This window comes from Xiphophorus couchianus, chromosome 18 (genome assembly GCF_001444195.1).
Source record: "Xiphophorus couchianus chromosome 18, X_couchianus-1.0, whole genome shotgun sequence".
Taxonomy (NCBI): domain Eukaryota; kingdom Metazoa; phylum Chordata; class Actinopteri; order Cyprinodontiformes; family Poeciliidae; genus Xiphophorus; species Xiphophorus couchianus.
The window spans coordinates 863,586-886,926 of NC_040245.1; the positions used below are offsets into that span (position 1 = coordinate 863,586).

Sequence of the window (23,341 nt, forward strand, 5' to 3'; positions counted from 1 at the left end):
ATTTATTTGGAACTTTCAATGTTAATAAAAATACTAGTGCTAAATGAAAATTAGCTCGCTATTAGCGGATTAGTGAAAGTGTTCCCCAAACTGCTCATCAGTTTTGCCAATTAAGAACAACAATCAGTTTTTAGGGAGCATTTTGTAACTGAGGTATTTTTGCTCAAAGTGAATTTGAATAAAAGGTTTTTCCAAAAGTAAAAATAACAAAATCTGATTTCTTTTTTTTTTTTTTTAACCCATAAACAAACACTTTAACATGTTTAATGATTAAAACCTTCAGAAGCGGCCCAGATAACGTGATGCGCTGCGTTGGATCCAACTGGACGCTAACCTGCGGCGTCCAGCGCCGTCAGCAGGAATTCTCGGCCCGTCGAATCGCCGTCCGCTCTTTGGCTGATCTGCAGAGTGGAAGCCGAGTAATGGTAACCCGGGCCGGCCGGACAGATCTCCTTAAAGGCGACTGGGGAGCAAACAGAGCAAGCAAACAGAAAGACTGACGAAAAGCTCCAGAGAACCACTGGAACAGAACCGACCCACCTGAACCAAAGTAGGGGCACCGCACGCAGTCGGGCCCCCAGGCCTTCCCGACCCGGCTGCAGCAGCAGATCTGCTTGGTGATGTTCCGGACGATGGGCAGGGAGCAGGTATACGGACCCCGACTGGAGCCCAGGACCCGGTAGCACTGACCCTTCTCCTCTGAAATCACGCTCTGCGCTGAGGAGGACACAGAGACGGAGACACGTCACCGAGCACATTCTGGTCCAAACGGGCCGAGACGCCAGTGCGCCACATGCAGAACCAGAACATGCTGATCTCTAGCCAGCAGAAACACACAGGGTCCAATTCCTGGTGCTTTCAGAGATAAAGGCGGATACAAGACCAGAACAGAGCCGAGCAAGACCAGAACCGGGTCGAGACACAACAATCAGGGAGATGGATGGGAAGTTCTGGAACCAACCAAGAATCAAACACATCTGACGTTTTTTCAGTCAGGAGCAGTTAGAAATCCACAGATAGCGCAGCTAGCTTTTCCTGTAGCATGTTTGCTAACTTTGAAAACGTTCAGCTCACTTAGTTTCCCTTAAATCAATTTACTAAGCTGATTTGTAAACTTTCAGTTAAATAAAGTTCAACATCTGTGTTGACGTTTTGCTTATCGAATAGTAAGAATTATTCCACTTCTTAGACGTTTATTCATGCTCTTATTTTTTTTACCCCCTCCAGGGTCTTTTGTGGCTCTAGTGTCCCTAATATGAAAGCAGGCTGACAGGAAACGGGGAAGGAAGACATGCGGCAAATATCGCCGGGTCCAGGACTCAAGGCCTCGTGGATCCCGTTATCCCGTACGCCACCACAGCACGCTCCATTCATGCTCTTATTTTGAAGAATGTTTACTTAGCAGTTCCATTTCCTGTCCCCATGTTATTCTGTACCCAGAATGCATTTCTGTAGTTGTACAGGAAGCAGTTAAAACCAATGTCCTGCTGCTTTCTGACCGCAGCACTACCGTGGTCAGTTAGCAAAATCCAGCAACTATAAAACTGAAACCAAAAAACTGTTAAAAAAAAAAATCAAAAATCACTTCCTGAAGCGCAAACCGGACAGGCTGGTATGCAGTAGCACATTTGACCCTGTTGAGGGCGATACGATGGTGTCGCTACTAGCTAGCACATGGTGGTTATCAACATGATTGAACTTAGCGCTTTAGCATTAGCTTACTAAATACTTTGTTGATATAACTTCTTAGGTACTGTTAAATACCACGTTGGTACAGTGCTAAAGCAAAGCTAACGTTTATGATTAGCACTTCCTGGTTAATGCAGTAAATATGCCAGTTAGTGTTGCTCACTACTGTCTGTTCTTTATTACGTTCTCCTACTGCTCTCTTATCGGTAAATGTTGCTGACATTAACTTTCTGTTGTATCTGTTACAGAGGTTACTCCTGGCTTGGTGTTCAGCTAATCAGCTAATCCACGCTCCAGCCATAGATTTTACTGCTTCCTGTATCTCAGATGAATCTCTTCTGGATCAGTTTCTGGGTCCGAAACAAGACAGACGCTCAGGAACTGGAGCAAAAAGGTTTGGATTTAAAAACAATCCTGGAAAATGAAAGTTTTGAGAAGAGAAAACAGAGACGATGCCATCAGACAGCAGCCAGACCAGCATCCTGCAGCTCCTTCCTCCTCCGTCGACCCGGAGAATGCCGGTCGGAATGACGCAACTGCAGCCAGGACTCACCGAAACCACCTGAACGCCTCACCTCCCACCTGATGGGAGCCTGCGCAGCGCTACCCGGACGTTCAGGAGGATTCTGGAGGTCCGAGTTGCGTTATTCCTCTGGTGAAGCCGGCGGCGGAGAGAGTGTGTTTGTGTGTGTGTGTGTGTGCGCGCGCGTGTTACTTACAGATGCAGATTCCATGTGTGGCGTCGAGGATGAACCCCAACCGACACACACAGCTATAGCTCCCCCTGGTGTTCACACAGATGCCGTTCTCACACAGCCCTGGCTGCAGGCACTCATTCACATCTACACACACCAACACACACACACACACGCGTGAGTGACGGGATTTCACTTCCATGACTCCGACACTCGGAGACGGGAGGAGAAATGCTGTAACCCAGAGACCTGAAGCTCAGCTCAAAACCACGCAGGTTTCTGCAAGAAAATTAATCTGCAGATTAAAATCTCCTGATTATTAAAACGGGAGCAGATGTGATTTAGAGGAATCCTTGGAAAACAACTTGAATAGAAAAAAATATAAATATAAATATTTTTCCAGGTTTCTGTAAAAAAAAAATTTGAATACAAAAAGGAAAGCAAAACCTTCTGCTCATCTTTTCATGTTGTATATACTGGAGGATTAGCGCCCCCTTCTGGACTGGGTAAAGTCATCTTTGGAGCACTCCACCTGCCTCTGACCTCTGACCTCTCTGTGTGAGTGTTTAACTCACCGACACACTGCGTTCCATTGGTTCGCTCGAAGCCAACAGGACAGCTGCTGTTTCTTTGACCTGCGAACAAATAAAAGATTAATTCAGAAACGTTTTCTTCAGGAAATCAGCATTTATCTAACTTTGTGTCCTCTGGGGGTTTGCTGTGTTTCTACCTGGAGCTTCAGGACAGAGGCTGCAGTCGGTGAGACCCCAGGCCTTCCCGATTCCCCTGCAGCACACCTCTCTGCTCCTCAGACCCGGAAGTGGAGAGCTGCACTGCAAACACACAAACACAGCGAACACAGATCACACCGCAGGAATAATCTGCTCCAGGAGGATGGAAACTGGCTAAATATCACAAAAATTCACAGAAAACATCTTAAAGTTCACCGTCTGTCAAACAGGAAGCGGTTTGTTACCTGCCTGCTCTCACCTGTCCGTCTTTCACCTCTCTGAAACAGTATTTGAAGCCAGACTGCGGGTTGTAGGTACCGCCGCCCCTCAGAGTCTGGGCCTGGATTCTAGCGCCACCTGCTGGAAGCGGAGCCTGGGCCGGAGCGCCAGCCGAACCCGAAGAGGAGGAGGAGAGGGTCCGCGGGGCCGGACTGGACCCGGACACCTGGAGCGACACGGAGGCAAAAAATCTGTGCTTTTGTTCAAATTACACAGAAATGTAATAAATAAAAACAAAGATAATTAATCACACAAGGAGATTAAACAAAAAAAACTAAATTATTAAAAATACATACAATACATATTGTCAATTAATATTAATGAATCATAAAAACTATTAAAATAATTTTTAACAACCTTTAGAATGAAATATTAAAATAAATGTTTTTTTAAATAAAGTTAATAATACGGGGAATTTTACATTTTTTACAACACAATGCAAAATGAAAAAAATATAGGAACTACCAAATGAAAATATTTGTAAAAAATCAAATAAAACTTTAAATTTAAAAAGTATTCAAATAAGAAATTTAAAAAACAAAAGTGAAATGGATAACATAACTAAATAAATCGAAAAATATTAGTAGGAATTTAATAAAAAATAGAATCAAATTACACAATTTAAAATAAATTCAAACTACATTTGTAAAAAAAAGACATAATTGAAAGAAAGTCAAATGAAAATCCTAAAATAAATCAAAATTCAATGAAATTCATAAGAAATCTGAAACCAAAATATTTCTTAGTTTTCTGAGCAACTTGAACAGGAAGTTGATTCTAACTGGTTTTACCTTCATCACCTGGTGGATCTTCACGCTGGCCTCTTTGGGGTGCTGAACTCTGACCTTTACCATGCGGGAGTCTTTGTGTTTGGTAAAAGAAACACGAAACTCACAGACAAACCAAACGTTTCTCTGAAAACATCCAAACGTCTCATAAACACTTTGACCAGCGAAAGGTGTGGCGGCTCACCTGCGGACGGCGGCGCCGCCCGGTTCTGGCCGAGCGGCAGCAGGAACTCCGACCGCATCAGCTCTTGATTGGCTGTCGCGGAGGAGGGCCGCGGCGGCTGGACGATCTCATTGGTGGAGGCGGCGCCGGGGGGCGGGATGGGGATCTGGCAGAACTTCCCGGTGAAGTTAGCGGGGCAGAGGCAGCGGTCCATCTGCAGGCAGACGCCGCCGTTCTTACAGAGCAGCGGGCAGAGGACTGCGGAGGAGATGGACCGGGTTCTGCTCAGTTCGGGTCCTTTTGGGTCGGAACCAGCAGCAGAACCGCTGAAGAGAGGCTCAATGATCACAGCGAGAACTGAACTGCATTATTATGCTTTTAAATTTTATTACTGTTAATATTTGAAACCTCTAAGCTTTTAAATGTGTTTAAATCCTGGAAGCTAACCAGGGATGAACATTAGCGTTAGCATGAAGCCTCCATGTTTAAAAGGCCCAGCTGAATTAGTTTGTTCCTGTTAAATAAAAAGAAACTAAAAAACATTTAGACCATCTAATTATTCCTAGTTTGTCACATCTACAGTAAAAACAACAGAAACGTATAACATTTATAATTAAATTTAAGAATTTGTCCAAAAATATGAAATTATTTTTACTGTTAAAATTTAAATGCAAAAAAAAATTGGAAATTTTTGTAAATATGTTGCTAAATATGAAATTAAATTTCTAACAGACTTTAAATATAAAAAACAAATACGTAACTATTAAATAACATTTTAATAATTAGTGGTCTTAGTTTAAACCTACAAGGAAATAGAACAAAATTAAATATAAAATCATTTAAATATCAGATCTTAATAATCCACTAAAATATGGGAGAAATGATAAAGTTCAATATTCCAAGCAACATTTTTAATAAACTTCCAAAAACTAATCCAAACAATAAAATGTTTAGTAAGACATTTTATTTTCATTGTTTGAAAAAAATTCAGTAACAAAATGTTTAATTATTCCACATTTTTTACTGAATGGTTTTGCTTTATTGGAATTCCCAGTCTGTAATTACCAACATTCCCAGTTCATCCATATCGGAGCGCTAACAGGTGAAAGGTGAGGATGGCGCCAACAGAACCAGCCACCACTTCCTGCTTCCTGTTTGAACCGACACCACAGGAAGTGGCTGCATTGTTACTCCGAGAGCCGCTGGAGTCCAAAACGCCGCCAATCAGACGGAAACTCACAGAAACCTCTGGATGTTTACGGTGCTTTTACTTTGGAGGAAGGACCAGCGCCATCATGGACCCAGAGCGTGAGTGTGTGTGTGGGTGTGTGTGTGTGTGTGTGTGTGTGTGTTTGCTACGCTCAGGTTAGCTGCTACAGAGCGGATTTGTCCTGCTGTAAACACGGTCATCAAACTGAATCACAGATGGAGCGCATCAACGCTCAGAGTCTGGAGCGAGTTTCAGTCCCAAACCCAGAAAACAGCCGAGCTCGGGGTAAACAAAGGCGCACTGTGACATCATGAACACAGAAAAATCACAGAAACACAAACAATCTGTTGGGCTCAGCGTAGGAGGAGAAAACTCTGGAGTTTAAAACCTCCAGCAAGAGATCAGATGAAAGGCAACATGGTGGGTTTTCCTTCAAAAAGACAAATTTAGTTTATCTTCTGTAAAAACAATAGAAGGGGTAAAACATCCAGGGGGTAAATACTTCTAAAGGCACTTTATGACCCCACAAAGATCTTGGCTCAACATACAGCTATCAAAATGTTACACAATATGAAGTGAAACAGAGAGAAACGTGTTAAAACATTACTGCAAAGAACATGTTTCAGGGATTTATATTTTAAAAATAAACCATTTCAAAACTTTGACTCCAATAGAAGCAATAATCAATCACATGATAAACGGAAACAAACTTAATGATTTCCATTTCAATTATTTTTTTTGTTTTTCTCTTTCTACCAAAACTGGAAGATAAAAGTCTTCAGTCTGTTGCTTTGGTCTCAACTAAACTCTTTATTGAAGGATAATTTTGTTTCCAGAGACTTTATAATTCATTTTATTTATTGTTTGTTTTGTTTATTTTGGATATTTAAAACATCTTCTGGTTCCAGTGTCAAATGTTCATTAAAATTTAAAGTTTTTAAAGATTATTGATCTTTGCAAATGTTTTCTTGCATTATTACCATTATATTACTGGAAAATGGTCTCAAAACAACAATACTATCATTATCACAATAGCTTCTAGGACAATTTATCATCCATAAAAACATATTATCATGAGGCCTGGTTTCAGGTTATTTCAGCCATTAACAGAAGAGAACCAACAACTTTGTCAAAAGTGTCAAAGTGTTTCCATTGGAGTTTTGAAATGTTGAAAAACCACTTCAACCTTGCGCAAAGATTTTAAGAAACAAAACTTATTTTTTCAAAATTGACATTTCCATTAAGCAAATTTATTTTCACAATTTCCTGGTCAATGGAAACGCAGCTAGAGAGGAAAAAATGCTTGGATATGTTACAGTAAATATCTGGTTTCAACTGTATGATGGATAAAATGCAACTGAAGTACTGCACAGCCAGACTCAGGTCGTCTCTCATGTTATGGTGATTTTCTGGCTGCACGGGAAAGCCTGACCTGGAGGCTTTTATTTGGAAAATGTCGTGTAAGCAACAGTAAATCATGCAGAGGGAGTCAGAAGGACTGCGACCGTTGAACTCATTACTGCGCCGCTGTAATGTTGGCTACAGTTTATACAAACAGAGAAAAACAAGACACTCCTTCAAACATTTCTGCTCTTCATGTTAAATCACTAAAAACTGAGCAGAGAACAGCTGTGAGGTTAGGGGAGTTGACCTCTGACCCCATGATGTCATCACCCCCACCCTTTTACCTCCCAGAGCGCGTGTTTGTGTTCATTACCTCACTGCAAGTTCAAACATTCACACATCACCAGCAAAACATCCTGCACACATCGATCAGAGTGTGTGTGTGTGTGTACTTGCATATGCTACATATAGAGGACCGATTCCTCCACTTTCACCCACAAATTTGAGGTCACTGTGAAAAGTGAGGACATTTTCGCTGCAGCTCTACTTGTTAGGTTTAGAGATGTGGTGTGAATTAAGCTTTGGTTAAGATCAGGAATAGACTAGTAATAGTTAGACTAGGGAGTGATTTAGGTTTAGACAGTAGTGGTCACTACTAACTAAACAACTAGCTGCGCTAACCATAAAGCAGTAATTGTAAACATTAGTTATTTTTTAAGTGCTACACCAACACAATATTTAATCTAAGCTAATGCTAAAGCTCAACACCAACACAATATTTAACTAAAGCTCAAGCAGTAAATTAAAACATGTTGTGTTTTTGTTTAACACCTCTGGCTGTTTATTTATGCAAGTGCTGTATTCCTCTGTATACAACACATACTCATTTGCTTGTTTGTTGTATACTTGCAATTTGTTCAATCAAGAAAATAAGTTTATTTATATTAAATATTTCAGCAGCAAGGCAGTTCAAATCTGTTGCACCATAAAAACACGAGAATAACAAATCATAAAAACATCGTAGAGTCAACAATGGAGAAACCAGTAACAAACAAAATGAATGGAGATCAATATAAAGTCCTAATATGGTACAAAATATTAGGACTTTGTATTGACTTCTGTCTGTCTGTCTGTGTGTGTGTGTGTGTGTGTGTGTTCTGGTATTTATAGTACTGTGAAAACCGTGAACACAACACGCATTGCAAGGACTCAACTCTGTAGCAAGAAAAAAAAACCCTACGATTTCTGATCGACTCAATAGATTTGATCAAGATTAAATATGCTTGGAAATGTTCAGGAAGTAAATAAAGGTTGCTTTCTATTGACAGAAATACTTATTTTCAGTTATTACAGCTAGGAACTGGAGACCAGGCCTGGAATCTGAGTGACGGACTCTGAGTTACATAAAGGCAATTAGAAAGTCGGCCTTCTATCACCTGAAGAACATTTCCAGGATTAAAGGACTAAAGTTCCAGCAAGGTCTAGGGAATTGACTTTAAAATACTTCTGTTAGTTTGTAAATCACTGAACAGCTCAGCACCAAAATAAGTTAGACACCGAGTAAATCAAGACTAAAACCCATCTGTTCAGAGCTGCTTCGACAGCAGCTCTGAATTTGCTGAGTATTTGTTTGAAGATTCAGATGATATATGACAAAATGTGATGTTTATTGCTTGTTTCATAACTGATGACTGAACGATGTTTTTATGTTTTTCACTTTGAACTGCCTTGTTGCTGTAATGTGTTACACAAATAAACTTGACTTATTTTGTTTTGAGAGTTGTCAGCTAATGAAAAATGAAAGCCACATGTCAGCGCTGTTTCCTCTCCCTGTGACTCTTTTTCCATTAAACTGGGCAACATTGTGTACTCATTAAGTTAAAATCCTTTGAGTTGCAGAACATAAAAGACATCTGGATCTTTCCAGCTTTTCATGTTCAACAAATCCAGCTTTAAAAACAAACACACATGATCAGAACGAGCGAAAAACCAAGTTCATCCGTTCAGTTTTCATATAATTTACGAGGAAGCTGCTGATCAACTCATCATCTTCAGAGTGAAACCCCAAGAACAGCAGGTGTTTAGCAGCTCCTGCTCCAGGGCGTTAGCACAATGCTGGTGTGGAAAGACGACAACAATGACCTGAGAAAAGCAGCTGTTCCTTTATTCTCCATCAGGGTGTGTCAGGTGACATCCACCTGTGCTGTTTCTGGTAAACGTTCAGAGCCTGAACCTGAATTAGCATGTCAGCGCTAACAGAGCTCGGCGTGTTGAGCGAAGCTGCTCTAGCTCAGCCATGTGACCTGCAGATCGCTGTCTCTGAAGAAGAGCCAGTGAATATTTGGGCCTTCTGGACTGATCCCAGATCAGGAGAAGTTAAATCATTGCTGTCGGCAGCAACAGGTCTGACAGGTGCTTTCTCCTGAAATGTTGAAGCTTTTCTAGTTTTGATTCAGTTTATGGGACCAGTTGGACTAATCTAATCTGATCTAATCTGGTCTAGTGCTTTTAGTGGGTTTGTATGTTAAATCTGAAAGGAATTGATTAAGTTTTAACATTTTTATAGGTAAAATACACACAATTTATTTTTTTCTTAACTGAAAAACAGTTAAGAAGATTTGACTAGACTGATCAAGATCAGTCAAGTCAAATGGAGAACAACAGCTTTTAAGCCATAGATTCTCAGATGTGGACTTTGATTAGGCCACTCTAACCAAACAATGAATCAGCTTTGATCTAAACTTGTTTTACAAAGTGGGAATTGCGGCTCCCTTGGGGACCACCAGGAGGCGCCAGGCGGGCCTGAGAAAGCTGAAGGGAGGATGACAAAAATAAATGCGACAGTAAAAAAAGAAAAAAAAGGATCTCAATTTCTTAAATAAATTTTTCTTTATTGTTTTTGTTTATGTTGTTAAAGGCCCATCTGAGGATGCGCAATGCTAACTGGCTTAGGCTAGAAATTATATTTTTCAGTGTTTGTTTATACTAAACACTTGTCGCTATTTAAAAAAACAAGAAAGAAAGAATAATTTTTTCTATGATAACATATAATCTGTTTTTCAATCATTATAGCAAAATATAAATTAAAATAATTTGTTGTAAAGTTAATTTTTCTGACTGGCTGCCAGTCAAATCAGTCAAGCTAGCATAGCGAGCGCGAAGTGGAAAAGTTTCTGAAGCGAAAAAGACCAAAAGAACCTGCAGAACCTCCTGTAGATCTGAACTGATCCTTGTATCAAATCATGAGATAAAAAAAATATAAACCCCAAAGACGAGCCATGCACTCTTTAGACTTGGTAACATCTTTGCTGCCTGTGGCCAAAAATAAACTCGTTTAATAGAAAAGCACATCGTTATTTTATGACAAGCTGCTTTACATGTTCCATTATTTCTTGGTGCACAAAAACCTATGAAGTTTAACGTATGTGATATTTCTGAGGTCATCACTGTTCCATTTTTTAACAGAACAAAGTCTGAGCGCCCCCTAGTGGAATTACAGGAGTTATCTGATTGGTGGTTTGAACACAACCTAAAGCTTTTCCCGTTATCCAAGCCTGAATGTTGCCAGGTTTAGTCCCAGATCCTGGGAACTTACAGACTCTGAAGCCGGGACCGTGAGCGCCGTCTCGCCTTCCTGTGGCTCTGCCGTCGGCGCTGTACAGCGTGGTCACGTTGCCCTGCTCGCAGCGGTTGATGCAGCCGTCCTGGTTGCAGAGCACCTTGCAGATGGTCGGCGTGAACCTCACCTGAATCCTCTCCAGTCCTCTTCTGGCTCCCGTCTGTCCCCGCGTTGGCCCAGGAGAGGCCAGGAAGATGAAGAGGAGCGGGAAGCAGGCGAGTCTCAGCTGCTGCATGTTCACAGTTGCAGGCAGAGTTTGTGAATTTGTTGCATGGCCAGAAAGCCTCAAAGCTCTGCGCTCTCTGACTCTGAACTCGCTCTCCGTTTCTTGCTAGTTGGTGGAGTGAAAACAAGCGCTGGAGGAGGGAAAAAAAAGGGAGGAAGAAGAAAACGGCATCTCCCTCCCCTCCCCTCCCCGGTCAGTTTTCACTAAACCCTCCAGAGTGTGAGCAGGCAGAGAGAGCTGGAGATAATTGGAAGCAGTGTGCAGCGCTGGGCTCAACTCCAAACTAAATGTTTAGCAGGAATCTGCTCCATTGGTCGGTGTGCGGAGCGCCAGTGGTTACTCCTCTTCCTCACTCCTGAGGCCCCGTATCTCTGGTTTCGTAACGTGCTGCCGAGCTTTAGAGGATGTCAGGCTGATGATGCAATCTGGTTTTGGGTTTCAGGGGTCGGGTTGCTCAGTGTCTTCATGTTGCTGCAGGCTGAGCAGGAACTGATGAGTTTACTCACTTGTTGTTGACATGTTGTTGTCTGCTGAACCTGATGTGTTGCTGTCGTGTTTACATGACGCATCTGGAGCTCGGATTCCTTCCAGTTTCCTCTGCAGCTCCTCTGAGGAGCTTCAGGCTCAGCAGCTGGGCTTTAAAGCTGGTCAACTAGACCTACAGCTCAAAGAAATAAAAACGTCTCCAGATATTTCCTAGGAAGTGATGAAGTATGATCTGTCGGCGAAATGTTGAAGCCTTGGCTGAGAAACACATCAAGGGAAACATCATGTTTATGTCCAACTGCTTTTCTACAAGGAAAGTAGAGTTTCTGGTATTATTGGGATGTAAATTCATCTTAGCTTCGTTTATTTTACCTCAGCTCATGCTAATTTATCTGACCGTATATTGGTTTATGTTATTTTATTAGCGCAGGCTTTGTTTATCTTAATTTCTCTTTTTTAAGCACCTATTTAAGATTAGCTCAGTTGGATTTGTTGTAGTTTACCTCAGTTTAGTTGACCTTATTTTAACATTTACAGATTTGAGTTAAATGTTCGTTTTGTTATATTTTTGTGATTTCTTGCACGGGAACAAACTCAAACATCAGAATCTTGTCACAGTTTCCGCTCTGACTGAGCTTAGCTTGATTCTCATCTCCCTTCAGTGCTCTGTCTGATTATTCTCCCATTGAGTTTGATTTGTCCGGTTGAATTTCAACTGGGATAATCAGCAGAAAGAAAGAGGATTCATGAAACATTGATGTTGTTGTTTTATCTTTGTAGTCTGCCTGCAGTTTTGGCGACGGCAGCAGAGGAAGTGAACGAAGCCGTTCAGTCCGTGTTGGTCACACTTCCAAATATGGAAGAATTAAAGTCGGAGCAAGAGGAATGTTTAAGAAATTTTGTGCCTGATAGAAATGTTATGGCTCTACTCTCCATGGATTTGTGTAAAATACACGCAATTTCCGGTAAGCTTCATCAAGCTAACGCTAGCAAACATTAGCTATTAGGTAAAATCAGATCCAATCATTTAAAGCTTCAGCAGAAGCCTCCAGAAAGAAATCACTTCTCAAGAGCTGAGGGTTCAGACAGACGAAGCGAAGCGAAGAACTAGCAGCTGGTTTTTACCAGGCGTGGTTCAGCTGATACGTCTGATGTCTTGGTGAGTCCTTTGATTGGAAGGTGTCCAGAAAGTATCACTCAAACTGGTTCCGTCAGATGGAGAAAAGCATCAGCTCCACACTGAACTCAGAGTCTTAAGTCTGGTTAAAAACACCAATCATGGAGTGCTGTGGTGGCGCAGGGGCAAAGCACAACCCATGTATTGAGGCCTTAGTCCTCGTGCCGGTGGTCGCAGGTTCGATTCCCGGCCTGGCGACGTTTGCCGCATGTCTTCCCCCTCTCTCATAACCCTCTTTCCTGTCAAACTACTTTCAAATAAAGGCCACTAAAAAAGAGCTTTTTAAAAAAAGCACCAATCATCTGAATACCAGAGGAACACGTCATACACCAGGGAGCCCGCTGTTTGGCAAACACTGTTAACAAACATGAACAGGGATCACAGAAGCACACAGGCCGTCCACCATCTTGCTACTAAGCTCTTCTTCAACAAAACACCCACTGTGGTTGGTTCGGGTGTTCGTCACACTGAAGAATACCACAGTGACCGACTGGAACCGGACTGGACGTTCTGGAACCTCGCTCTTCCAGTGGAAACGCACGACATCAATTCAAAACCACATCCAGGAACCAAAACAGGCTCCAAACCACTTTGCTGGAAAGTCCTATCAGTAGCCTTCAAGGAATCGCCGTCCAGAAAACCAGAGCAGTGAATCTTTTTTGTGTTTGTTTCGTCATCGAGTTATTAGTCCATTAATTTAAATGTGGTGACGTGTAGAACATGCAGGACAGTGGCCAGTCAGGAACAAGACTGAAGGTCACTGCAATAAGGAACCAATGTCTGGCCCCTGAACCTGGATTTCCAAACAAACTTCCAGCCTCATTGCAGAACATGATCGAACCTCCTAAACATCCTGCTGCAGTCTGGTTACTCTACAGGGCTTCCTTCACCACCAGCCCAGTTCAGTCCGCTTTAACCCGCCTCCAGTCCATTTGTCTAGAAAGTCTGGTCTGGTTGGTGAGGTGTGCTAGTCGACCTTTGACCTCTGGTCCTCCAAACCTCTGTCTGGGTTTGGCTGAAGTGAACTCTGGTTGGTTTGAATGTGAACCCCAAGCGGACCAGAGACCGCTCCAAAAGCAGGAAGTGGACTACAGCGCAGGGCATTCTGGGTAAATACAACCAAAGCTAAGGTGTTAGCCTAGCGCTGGCAGTAGAAATGTCTCCTTCAGCCAAAGACTAAAGAGAAATCCTCCAACCGCTAAAATCTGACGCCTCCATCTTGTTTCCATCTGGTGAAGAAGGAAGTTGCTCTCAGTGTCTTCAGAGGTTTTTGTGTCGTTTCCTTCAGTGGTTCTTGGTGCAGCGCCCCCACAGGCCAGGAGGGGAACAGGTTGGTTTGACTCAGAACCACAGCAGCTGGAGGTGGAGCAGGTGATGAAGTTCTGGTTCCAGTAGAACCGGGTCGACCGGACCATCAGGGGGATAAACAAGCTAAATGTCAACCCTAAATCTTTTCACCGTGATAAATGACAGGAGCTTAGAGAATTTTATGTACTTCAACACATTTACATTCTGTTTTTGAAAGTGCAGTACCTGATTCCTTGGATCAGAGTGAACAGTAAAGGACCAGCTGAGGCTGTATTATTGGAGCTAAAATAATAATAATTATTATTAATAATAATAATAATAATAATAATAATAATAATAAGGCTCTCAGTGGGTCAACTTTCTCCCACTGGTGGTTTTTGTAGTGTTTCTGCCTCACTGATCCTGGCTTTACATCAACCCTTATTCAGTCAGGACATGAGATCATACACAAACACATGCGGAAACAACCAGGCTCTATTCAGCCAAACACTGTGGTCCTCTGCCCTACTGGGGCTCTACTGGGGCTCTACTGGGGCTCTACTGGGGCCCACCAGAATGGTGTCAGTCTCACCGGTTGATCCCTGCTGTCAGGCCTTTGCTTGTTGGAGTGCATCCATTTTCCAGTGCCTTCACTGGACGTTGGCTCTGCTGGTGGGAGGCCAGCAAGCGAACGCAGAGAGCCTTAAACGGGCAACTTTTTCCTGCTCCGTTTGAAGCATCATGATGTTATTAAGAATATACAATAGAAACCATGGATACAGAAGGAAAGAGCTCAGGTTGTTCTAATGTGGGGATCATTGTTGTAATCAGCAGGCAGAAAGGTACCTACAGTAAAAAGCACTCAGTCGTTTCTCCTCCTGATGGTCCGGTCGACCCGGTTCTACTGGAACCAGAACTCCATCATCTGCTCCACCTCCAGCTGCTGCGGTTCTGAGTCAAACCAACCTGTTCCCCTCCTGGCCTGTGGGGGCGCTGCACCAAGAACCACTGAAGGAAATGACACAAAAACCTCTGAAGACACTGAGAGCAACTTCCACTGAACCCAGACCGAGGTTGGGAGGACCAGAGGTCAGAGGTCGATTAATGTTCACACCTCACCAACCAAAGCGGACTTTGACTAGACAAACGGACCGGAGTCAAGTTAACGTGGACTGAACAGAGTTGGTGTTTTTTGCAGTCTTTGTGTTTGGACTTGATAAAAGCATCTGCTGATGGAAACACAAAGATCCCAACAACAAAGATGGTGAAAGTTGGATCTCTTGGCAAAACTAAAGTTACTAAAAGTTACAGCTTGGCTTATGTACAACAGAAAACCATCATGTTAAAAATTTTTTTTTTTGCACCAATGTCCTTCACACGTGAATGAAACATTTAGACCTTTAGTTGATCCTGATGAAGAACAGTCTGAGGTATTTTCTTCCAACAGCTGAACAATAACAGGAACTGTTTACTGGTCTAATCGCAGCGATCAGGCCTGAACCGTGTGACTGATTTAACACCCAGCTTATCGGAGGTTTACAGCGAACGCCAGGCCGCCGGCTCCATTAACACATCAGGGATGGAAAACATTCCAGCAGCAGCCTGCGCTGTTTCACTTTATCTCCCAGAACCAACTTATCAGCCACAAAATGATCCACGTTCTGTGGTATGCTGCATAAATGACCCTGTTCATTTACTTAAACAACAACCAACCGACTGTCTGCAAGACAGGAAGGAGAAACACACTGAGCTCCAACATTTATAGGAAAACATCAGGCTGGATGCTGTTAAAAATATAGGAAAATATCAAACAGGGCAATTTGAGGGAAAATAATCATTTCTAGAATGCATGTAAATTTAGCATCATAATACTTATTTTATTTTGACATGACTGTGTAGTTGCTGTTAAGAGGCTAAAATCAAGAACACTAATCCTGAGCCAAAAAATAATTTATAACAGATAAAATCTGTCATAAAAACATTTAAAATAAGAGCTTTAAAACTAATTTGATATAATTTTCTATTTTAAATTGAACTGTTTAATATTTAACTCCTTAAAGAAGGCAAGCTTCTAAGAAACCTCAGGCTAATGTGGCGCTAATGCTAAGCAAAAATGACATTTATTGCCATGTACTTTATATCAGCCATAAAACATTTAAATGAATAGTTTTACAATTAATTTCACAGAATAATGTGTTTTAAATCAATCTGTTTTAATATTTACTTCTTAAAGTTTAAGTCCTAAGAAAACCCAAGCTAATGTAGCGCTAATGGGAAATGCTAAGCCAGCTAATATAAAAAAAGCTATTTATTTTCACAAACTTATTTCATATCAATAGATGCCTTCATGTTTATTCCAAAATTCTGACAGAACCATCTGAAGCCGAGACTCACTGGACCAGTGAGTCCAGGCTAACAGGAAACGTTTTCCTGTTACCCTGTGCGAGCCGTTGCCCCGGGTTACAGCCCTGGCAGCCATCATGGTCTGCTGCTGCTGTAGCTCATCTGCTTCAGAGCTCCGGCTGTTTGGCCGTCAGAGCTGCTGTTCTGCATCGTCTGGTGGTAACGAGTGCTGCAACTGCGACGCCACTAATTTACAGCTTTTTCAAATGTCTTGATTTAACGGTTTAAAGGACGTTTCCTCAGCTTTAGCTACATTTAGCTTATGAAAAACCAACAACATGTTTGTTTAGGATGTACGCTGCCTCACAAACGTCACACAGAACGTTTTGACACAAAAGAGCATTTTTAATTGTTTTTCCACAATTTTGTTTTTCATAAAGAGCAAAAGTCTAATAATTATAATAAAAACGTTTTTTAAAAACTCAAAGGTCACCTGAGACTTATAGTCAAGTGCGTTTTATATGTGTAATTTTTTATTTTATTTTTAAAGTCAGTGCATTACACTAGATATCTGAGCCTTTCCCCTCTGACCTCTGACCTCCACAAACACTTCCTCCTTCTTAGACCAGTGGGTAAATTAGTTCCTGTTATACGACTGGCTGATTTATTACTTATCTTAACAATCAGGGTCTTAACAATCTAACTTATAAAAAGGAAACCGACGGAAAATTAATGATCATTTCAAAGCAGGAAACAGAAACATGACAAACTGACCTTTAGGAGCAGCGAGGTGGGAGTCGAACCGACCTCTCTGGTTCTGGAAGGCCCTCCTGGTGGATAGTGAGGAGGAAGAGGAGGAGGAGGAAGAAGTCAGTGTGTGTAGCTTCCTCTTCTCTCTTGTTATGTGCTTCATCAGCAGGGCGGCCATGTTGCCTCCTCTTCCTCCTTGTGATAAAGAGTTTCTCAGCAGAACGGACTGGGCCTCCCTCAGACTGACACAGAAACAGAAATATTTCCATCACAAACAGGAAGGTGTTTACTATAAAATCCAGCTTAAAAAATTTAACTATTATCAAAATGTTCCGTATTTTACGTCTCTATAGGTTCATGGCGCAGTGAATATTTCAAACTTTTTTTGCTTACAGAAACTAAAAATACAAAAATCAGGATCTCAGAAAATCAGAACGTTCTGAAAAGTTAGAGTATTCAAAGAACGTTGAGTGGAAGGAAAAAGTGTGCACCATCAACAGGGATAGCAGCAACTTGGAGAGGATTGTTGGGAAAATTCATTCAATAATCTGTTGGAGCTACAAACATTTTATAATAAGCTTTTTTGGTACCTTTTTTATTTTATCTAATGAATAATACACTAAACAATTTCAACTTTATTAACATTTTTGTAGAAAATGGATCATAGATGAGAAACATAAAGAAACCCCAAAGTTTCTACATTTTCTGTGTTGTTTCCTTATTTGGTTTTGAGGAAAATGTTTGCAGTTCCAGTTACGGTAAAATGAAGATGAATGCAAAAACTTTGTTAATACGTGTTAATAAATCTACATCAATATCTGCTTAATATCTTCTATTAAGCAGATATTATTTATCTGTAAAACATGCTGCCATGAAAACGTGTCCAGCTGCATCAACAGACCAGAAACTAAACTCCAGTTAGAGCAGCGCAGCTTCAACGTGTGTTTACTCAGGTTAGTAAAAAAGTATTTGGTAAAAAGTACTGAGTAACTGATCAAATTATCAGTCATTTAATATTGAAAAATCACATCATAAGACGGACCAAAATATAAAGTTAAGTTTAAATTTTGAATTGAGTTTCATTCAATAAAAACTTATAAAGCTTTAATTAAACCTGCAGGTGAGTCTGTGTGTCTGTCTGGTGATTTTTGGTTAAAACATGTTTTTCATTCAGAAAATCCAGAAATTTTATTCAAGAGTAGAAATACTTTATAAAGTTACTCAAGTAAAAAGTACAGAACAGTATAAATACTCCTAAAAGTATTTTTTGTTTTTTTAAAGTTACTCAGGTAAATGTAACTAGTTATTACCAAACTGCAACAGACCAATGCTTACAGAACAGATCTGCTCCATTTTAGATTTGAGGGCCTCCCAAGATCCTTCAGAGGGTCACAAATGGTCCCCGGCCCGCACTTTGGACTCCTCTGATCTAGATCCACCACACTCAGACGAAATCTTTTCTCCGTATTCTGGCTTTCTGCGCTGTGCTGCGCCAGGGAGCTCAGCGCCGGAGCCGATACCAGACTGAAAGCCTGATCTCGGTTCCCGTTCCTGGTGTGTCCGGATGCTGCAGCTGCTGGTTTTTAGCAGCACAGCGAAGCGGACAGGGCAGATAAAACTGCCAGGAATGGGAATCTGCAGGGGTCACAGTGCAGAGATCTGAACATCGTGTTCCAGCCACAAACTGTCTCAGCGGCTTTAAATCAGCCCCCAACAAAAACCAACAGGCCAAACCTCAGGAAGCCTCTGGGGTCCTCCATGTTAGCGCCGTGTTGCTTAGATAAGAAAATGCTGCTTGGAGCAACTGGAAATGAAAAGACGAACATCGTTACAAAGCAGCTGCGCGGCCAAACCGAACTCAAATAACGGCTCCAAAATAAACGTAGATAAAAGAGCAATTATTAAAACAACTAGGAAGAATAAGATGATGTTGTGATGCAGTCTCTCTTTTAAAACAGGCTGGGATGCTGATAGGCCAGGGGTGGGCAGTCCTGGTCCTGGAGGTTCGGCGTCCTGTAACTCTTAGACGTCTCCCTGGTCCAACACATTTAAATCCAACAGCTGAATCTCCTCCTCAGTGCAGTCAGGTTCTCCAGAGTCCTGCTGACGACCTCATTATTTGACTCAGGTGTGTTGAAGTGGAGACACATCTGAAAGTTGCAGGAGACCTTTAGGCCCTCCAGGCCTGGAGTTGCCCACCCCTGTGATAGGCTAATGCTAGGCTAACGTAAGTTAAACCAAGCTAAGCTAAAATAAGGGAAGGAAAATGTGAACTAAACTAAGTAAAAATAAACTAAACTGACCTAAACTAAGCTTAGCTAATGTAGAATTAGCCAAGTTAAGAGATAATTCAATATAATTTAGCTTGTCTAAATTAAGCCATGATAACCCAAAATTAGCCAAGATCAAATGAGCTTAGATCATCACAGTTTAGTTATAGTTTAGCTTAAACTTAGGCATCATAAACTAACGGGCCAAGTTGTTGATAATTTCCAGGAAAACAGGTTTTCAGCCAACAGCTCTCTTCCAATCCCTCTGCTAGAGTTAAAATCCTTATTTTTATCTTTAAGGCTGAGTTTGGTGTTTTTCAGGGATTTACCAAAGAAACTGGAACAAGCAGAGATGAACCTGAAACTCTTTTGTGAAGTTTTCCGTGTTGAAGCAGCAAAAAAATGATTTGAATGATTCATAGCCATGAAATAGGTTCATTGATCTGAAAATGGGAAGGTTCCGGACTGAAATGGAACAGTCAAAGTCCCAGGAAATCCTCAGAATAACTTTAATAAACCCTGAATTACTTGCAAACATTTCAAACGAACATGTTTTTATCCACAGTTGGTACGTTTAAAGATGGATTCACTCAGAATCTCCCACAGGCGTCATGACCCAGGCTCTGACCTCTGACCTTCACCTCTGACCGCTCAGTCAGAGCATTGAAGTTTGGTTTATTCATCTACATTTCGGACTCTGCGGCAGAGAAATCCCAGTCAGCTGGTTTACTTCTTTACAGACAAACAATCGGGTCTTTGTTCTCTTCTGCTTGAAGAAAACTCAAAGTAGACGTTTCAGTAGAAACCAGGACTACTGTCCTTGGTCCTTTTGGACTCTTTGAATCTATAGCCGGAAACTGCTGATGCAGCTGTCTGTTTCAGGGCTGAGTGGAAAAAAACGAGGTTTACTGCATAGAACAGGTGACAGTCTCCACCTGCTGGCTGAACAGAAAACTTGATGATGTGAGATGTACTGAGAAACAGACGAGGAAAGGAGTAGAGAGGAAACAGTGGTAGGACAGAAGAACGTGACAAGACTGTGAGTGGAGAAAGCCAAAGGTTTGAAAGGTAGGAAGGCACTGCAAGTGAACGGCTCAAGATAAAAGATGATGAGAGAGTTGAGGAGATCGCACAACGTTTTGTGACTAGGTGTGAGGAGACGTCAGAGGACACAAGGGATTGACTTTTACCTTGGGATCTGCCTCTTCATCTCCTCTGGCCTCCTCTCTGCTCCAGTCGGATCCTCATCTTCTTTAACTTCCAGACTTGCTTGCAGCTCCAGGGACTCGGATCTCAGTGGGTTCCTGTTTTCTCTGTTAGTTTGGGGCTTGGACTCCAGGACATGTTCTGAATCTGAGCTTTGCCTCTCTGGATCTGGATCTGCCCTCATCAGACCTGTGCTTCCGGGAGACGTTCGGTTCAGAAACCTTAGGGTAACATCTCCTTGATCCCCCTTCACGCCTTCAGCTTGACCTGCTAGACATCCAGACTTCAGAGGACCAGAGTCGTTACCGTTTAATGGCTTCTGAAACGAACCTGGAGGTTCAGGTTTCCGACTGGACCCGATTGGTCCAGCTGCTGTGGTTGTGGAGGCAGGATGGCTGGATGTCTCTGGAGGCCTTCCCACAGGAAGAGGAACTTTGGAAAATTGGCAGCGGATGCCATAGAAACCTTTCCCGCACAGACAGTTGTTGGGAAGTCCACACGATGATCCGTTACGGCAGGAAGGAAAACATCTGGCTGAGGGAAAAGAGGACAGTTATACTCCACACTCCTGCAAATGTCAAGCACGGTGGTGGAAGGATGATGGTTTGGGAATGTTTTGCTACATAGGGATATTTTGTGGATAAGTCAAGCAATGGAAAAATATGTTGGGACATCATATCATGACTCTTGGTTATTGGAAATGAAATATGATTATGCTAACAGTCACAGAATCTTTTAACAGGGCAAGAAGGTTGGGACATGGAGTCAGTAAGGCAGAGGTGGGAATCCACAGACTAGAGACTGGAAAACATGAGGTCCAATTCAGGTCTGAGTAGCTAGACCCAAAGAAAGAAGAGACCCTAAGAAAGGGAGCATGTCGAGTACCTCCTGGTGGGTCAGGGAGCCAGGCTAGAGGCGGCGACCAACAGCCTTCAGAGGAAACGTTTTCACCAGGCAGAAAGCAGGTGAACTCTGCCCGTTCACCTCCAGGGAAACGGGCAGAGTAGGAGGATAGAAGCAGAAATGTCAATAACCTGAAAGGACTAAACGCCTCCACATACTTCACTTGGTGTAGTACTTGGTAGCAAGTACTTCACTAGAGGAAGAGTCAAAGCAGATTGCTAGTGTCCCACAGTAAACTACTCGGCAGAAAAAAGTCTTGACATCGAACTGTATACAACCAAGACAGGCTGATGGTCGCCGTGACTGCGGCTCTCTGACTGATGTGTCATGGCGGCCCTGGGTGGGCGCCTAGCCCAACTAGCTACTCGAATCTGCTAACTATCAATTAGGATTACGGAAAATGTAGGAATTTATCCCCCGGCTCAGAGTAGACCAGAGTGTGAGGGAGTCTGCATGCGGCACTCCTCGCAGGTCCGCTGGACACGTCCGAGCAAAGTACTCGGTGTCGCACAGTAAACTGTTCGGCGGCACGCAGTGTCCACGTCCAGCTGTTCTGTAGATAAGTTAGAGTCGGCGCCACCTTGTGGTCACAAACGAGTCAAATTTCGAAGAGCCTCTGATGGAAGCGATTATAAATAACTTGTTTGATACGTGAGTCAGGGAACATATTGGCTCTAACCTGGTCTGGGTAGATTTATGATCTGTCTGTAAAAAGATCATGTTGGAAAATTTGACACCTTAAAACCTGCAGGAAGACTAGGAGAAAATAACACCTGAACGTCTTCATGGCGAAAATTAAACGAACATCTGAACTTAAAATGAAATAAATCCCAAAGTAGAAAGTAAATGCTTACGCTTGGTGCACCTCCTGGTTTTAGGGGACACAGTCCAGCCGAGACAACATCGACCTCCACAAACACGAGGTCTGCGGAGAAAAGGGTCATTTATGGTCTTAAAAACACTTCATTTATCAGGAGTTGGTCTGTTATTGAATAATGCCTCGACTTTCAGGTCCATGTCAGAAACATCAACCTTTCTGTTTATCTGCAGACTGTTGGACATTCAGCTGGTAGATCAGGGGTCCCCAAACTTTCTCCTGTGAGGGCCACATAACTTGTCCCTTCTCTGATGGGGGGCCGGGGTCAGTTTGTAACAGAAAAAGTGTGACGATTGTAAGAATGCTAAACATAAAAATGTATTGTTTTTCAGAAAGCACAATCAAATAACCTTTTCTGGATTCTTCAGAGAACAAAAGTCAGGAAATAACACTATTTATGAAATAAATAATAACCAAATAACACTGGGTTCTCCACATAAAAAAAAGGGTTAGGGTCAATTATATGCATGTATAAAATAGTTACTAACTAGTAGTGTTACAAAGGTTCGGGTGTTTATTACTTTGGACTGGGAGAGGGAGGTGCGCCACCCGGTGGCGAGTGCGTTATTGCACATTCAGCAGCTGCAGAAGCATTATAGCTCTGGGAGTGGAGACACGCAGCTGCTGCTTACCGTTTCGGTTGAGGTCGATGTGCGTTCTTGACTCACTGTAGGTAATTGCTGTTATATGTATCAAGGCAGTTAATTTAGTAGTTCCGTCTGTATTACATGTTGATGTTTTATGCATAAGAGTCGCCGGTTTAATGCAACCTTTTACTAACTCCACGTGGGTTAGCCTGTTAGCTATCGGTTGTAGCATTCAATATACGTGTGGTTAGTTTGTGGCCAGTAGATGTCACTGCAGCAACTTGTACGTGATAATGTGTACAGTGAATTAACGTGGGCTTTATTTCTGTTGTGATTTAGACCACATCACCTCACCTCCACATCCACACCCCCAACTCCAAGCCTGTACTACTGTTGTAATAACCAAATAAAGAGAGCTTCACAAGTAGGAAATCCCCTCCTCAGTTTGTCCTGATCGACACACAGTGGCGAGTGTAACATTCCACCAGCCTCAAGTTTTGAACATAGAACCTTCGCTACAATTTATGGTCCTTCGAGCCGGAGCGGGACACTTACCACTGTTTCAGCATGCAGTTCAGCCGTGAAGCAACGACGAGACCAAAGCGGCGAACCCGCCCGCCTTCGTATTTACAGGATTATGAAACCAACAACCAGGAACACCGGTTTCAGCCTCTGTTTGATTATCGAGGTGTGCGAGCTGAGCCAAGATGT

General features: G+C 42.3%; 1 protein-coding gene across 4 annotated transcripts in view; it reads right to left on the bottom strand.

Moving 5' to 3' along the window:
* LOC114161699 (estrogen-related receptor gamma-like) overlaps positions 1-23,341 on the bottom strand; it is a 56,993-nt gene that overhangs the window by 25,301 nt on the left and 8,351 nt on the right. For 2 of the 4 annotated variants that reach the window (XM_028045200.1, XM_028045198.1), the window contains exons 2-12: positions 22,021-22,091; positions 20,248-20,797; positions 16,812-17,029; positions 4,367-4,603; positions 4,186-4,256; positions 3,375-3,560; positions 3,115-3,217; positions 2,960-3,019; positions 2,409-2,531; positions 541-717; positions 335-463 (exon numbers count right to left, since the gene is read on the bottom strand). In XM_028045200.1, the coding sequence (XP_027901001.1) occupies positions 335-463; positions 541-717; positions 2,409-2,531; positions 2,960-3,019; positions 3,115-3,217; positions 3,375-3,560; positions 4,186-4,256; positions 4,367-4,603; positions 16,812-17,029; positions 20,248-20,797; positions 22,021-22,091 (1,925 nt within the window). Of the gene's footprint in view, positions 1-334; positions 464-540; positions 718-2,408; positions 2,532-2,959; positions 3,020-3,114; positions 3,218-3,374; positions 3,561-4,185; positions 4,257-4,366; positions 4,604-10,494; positions 11,131-16,811; positions 17,030-20,247; positions 20,798-22,020; positions 22,092-23,341 lie in introns of those variants that run through there. The other 2 variants (XM_028045199.1, XM_028045201.1) reach the window with 2 other exon arrangements.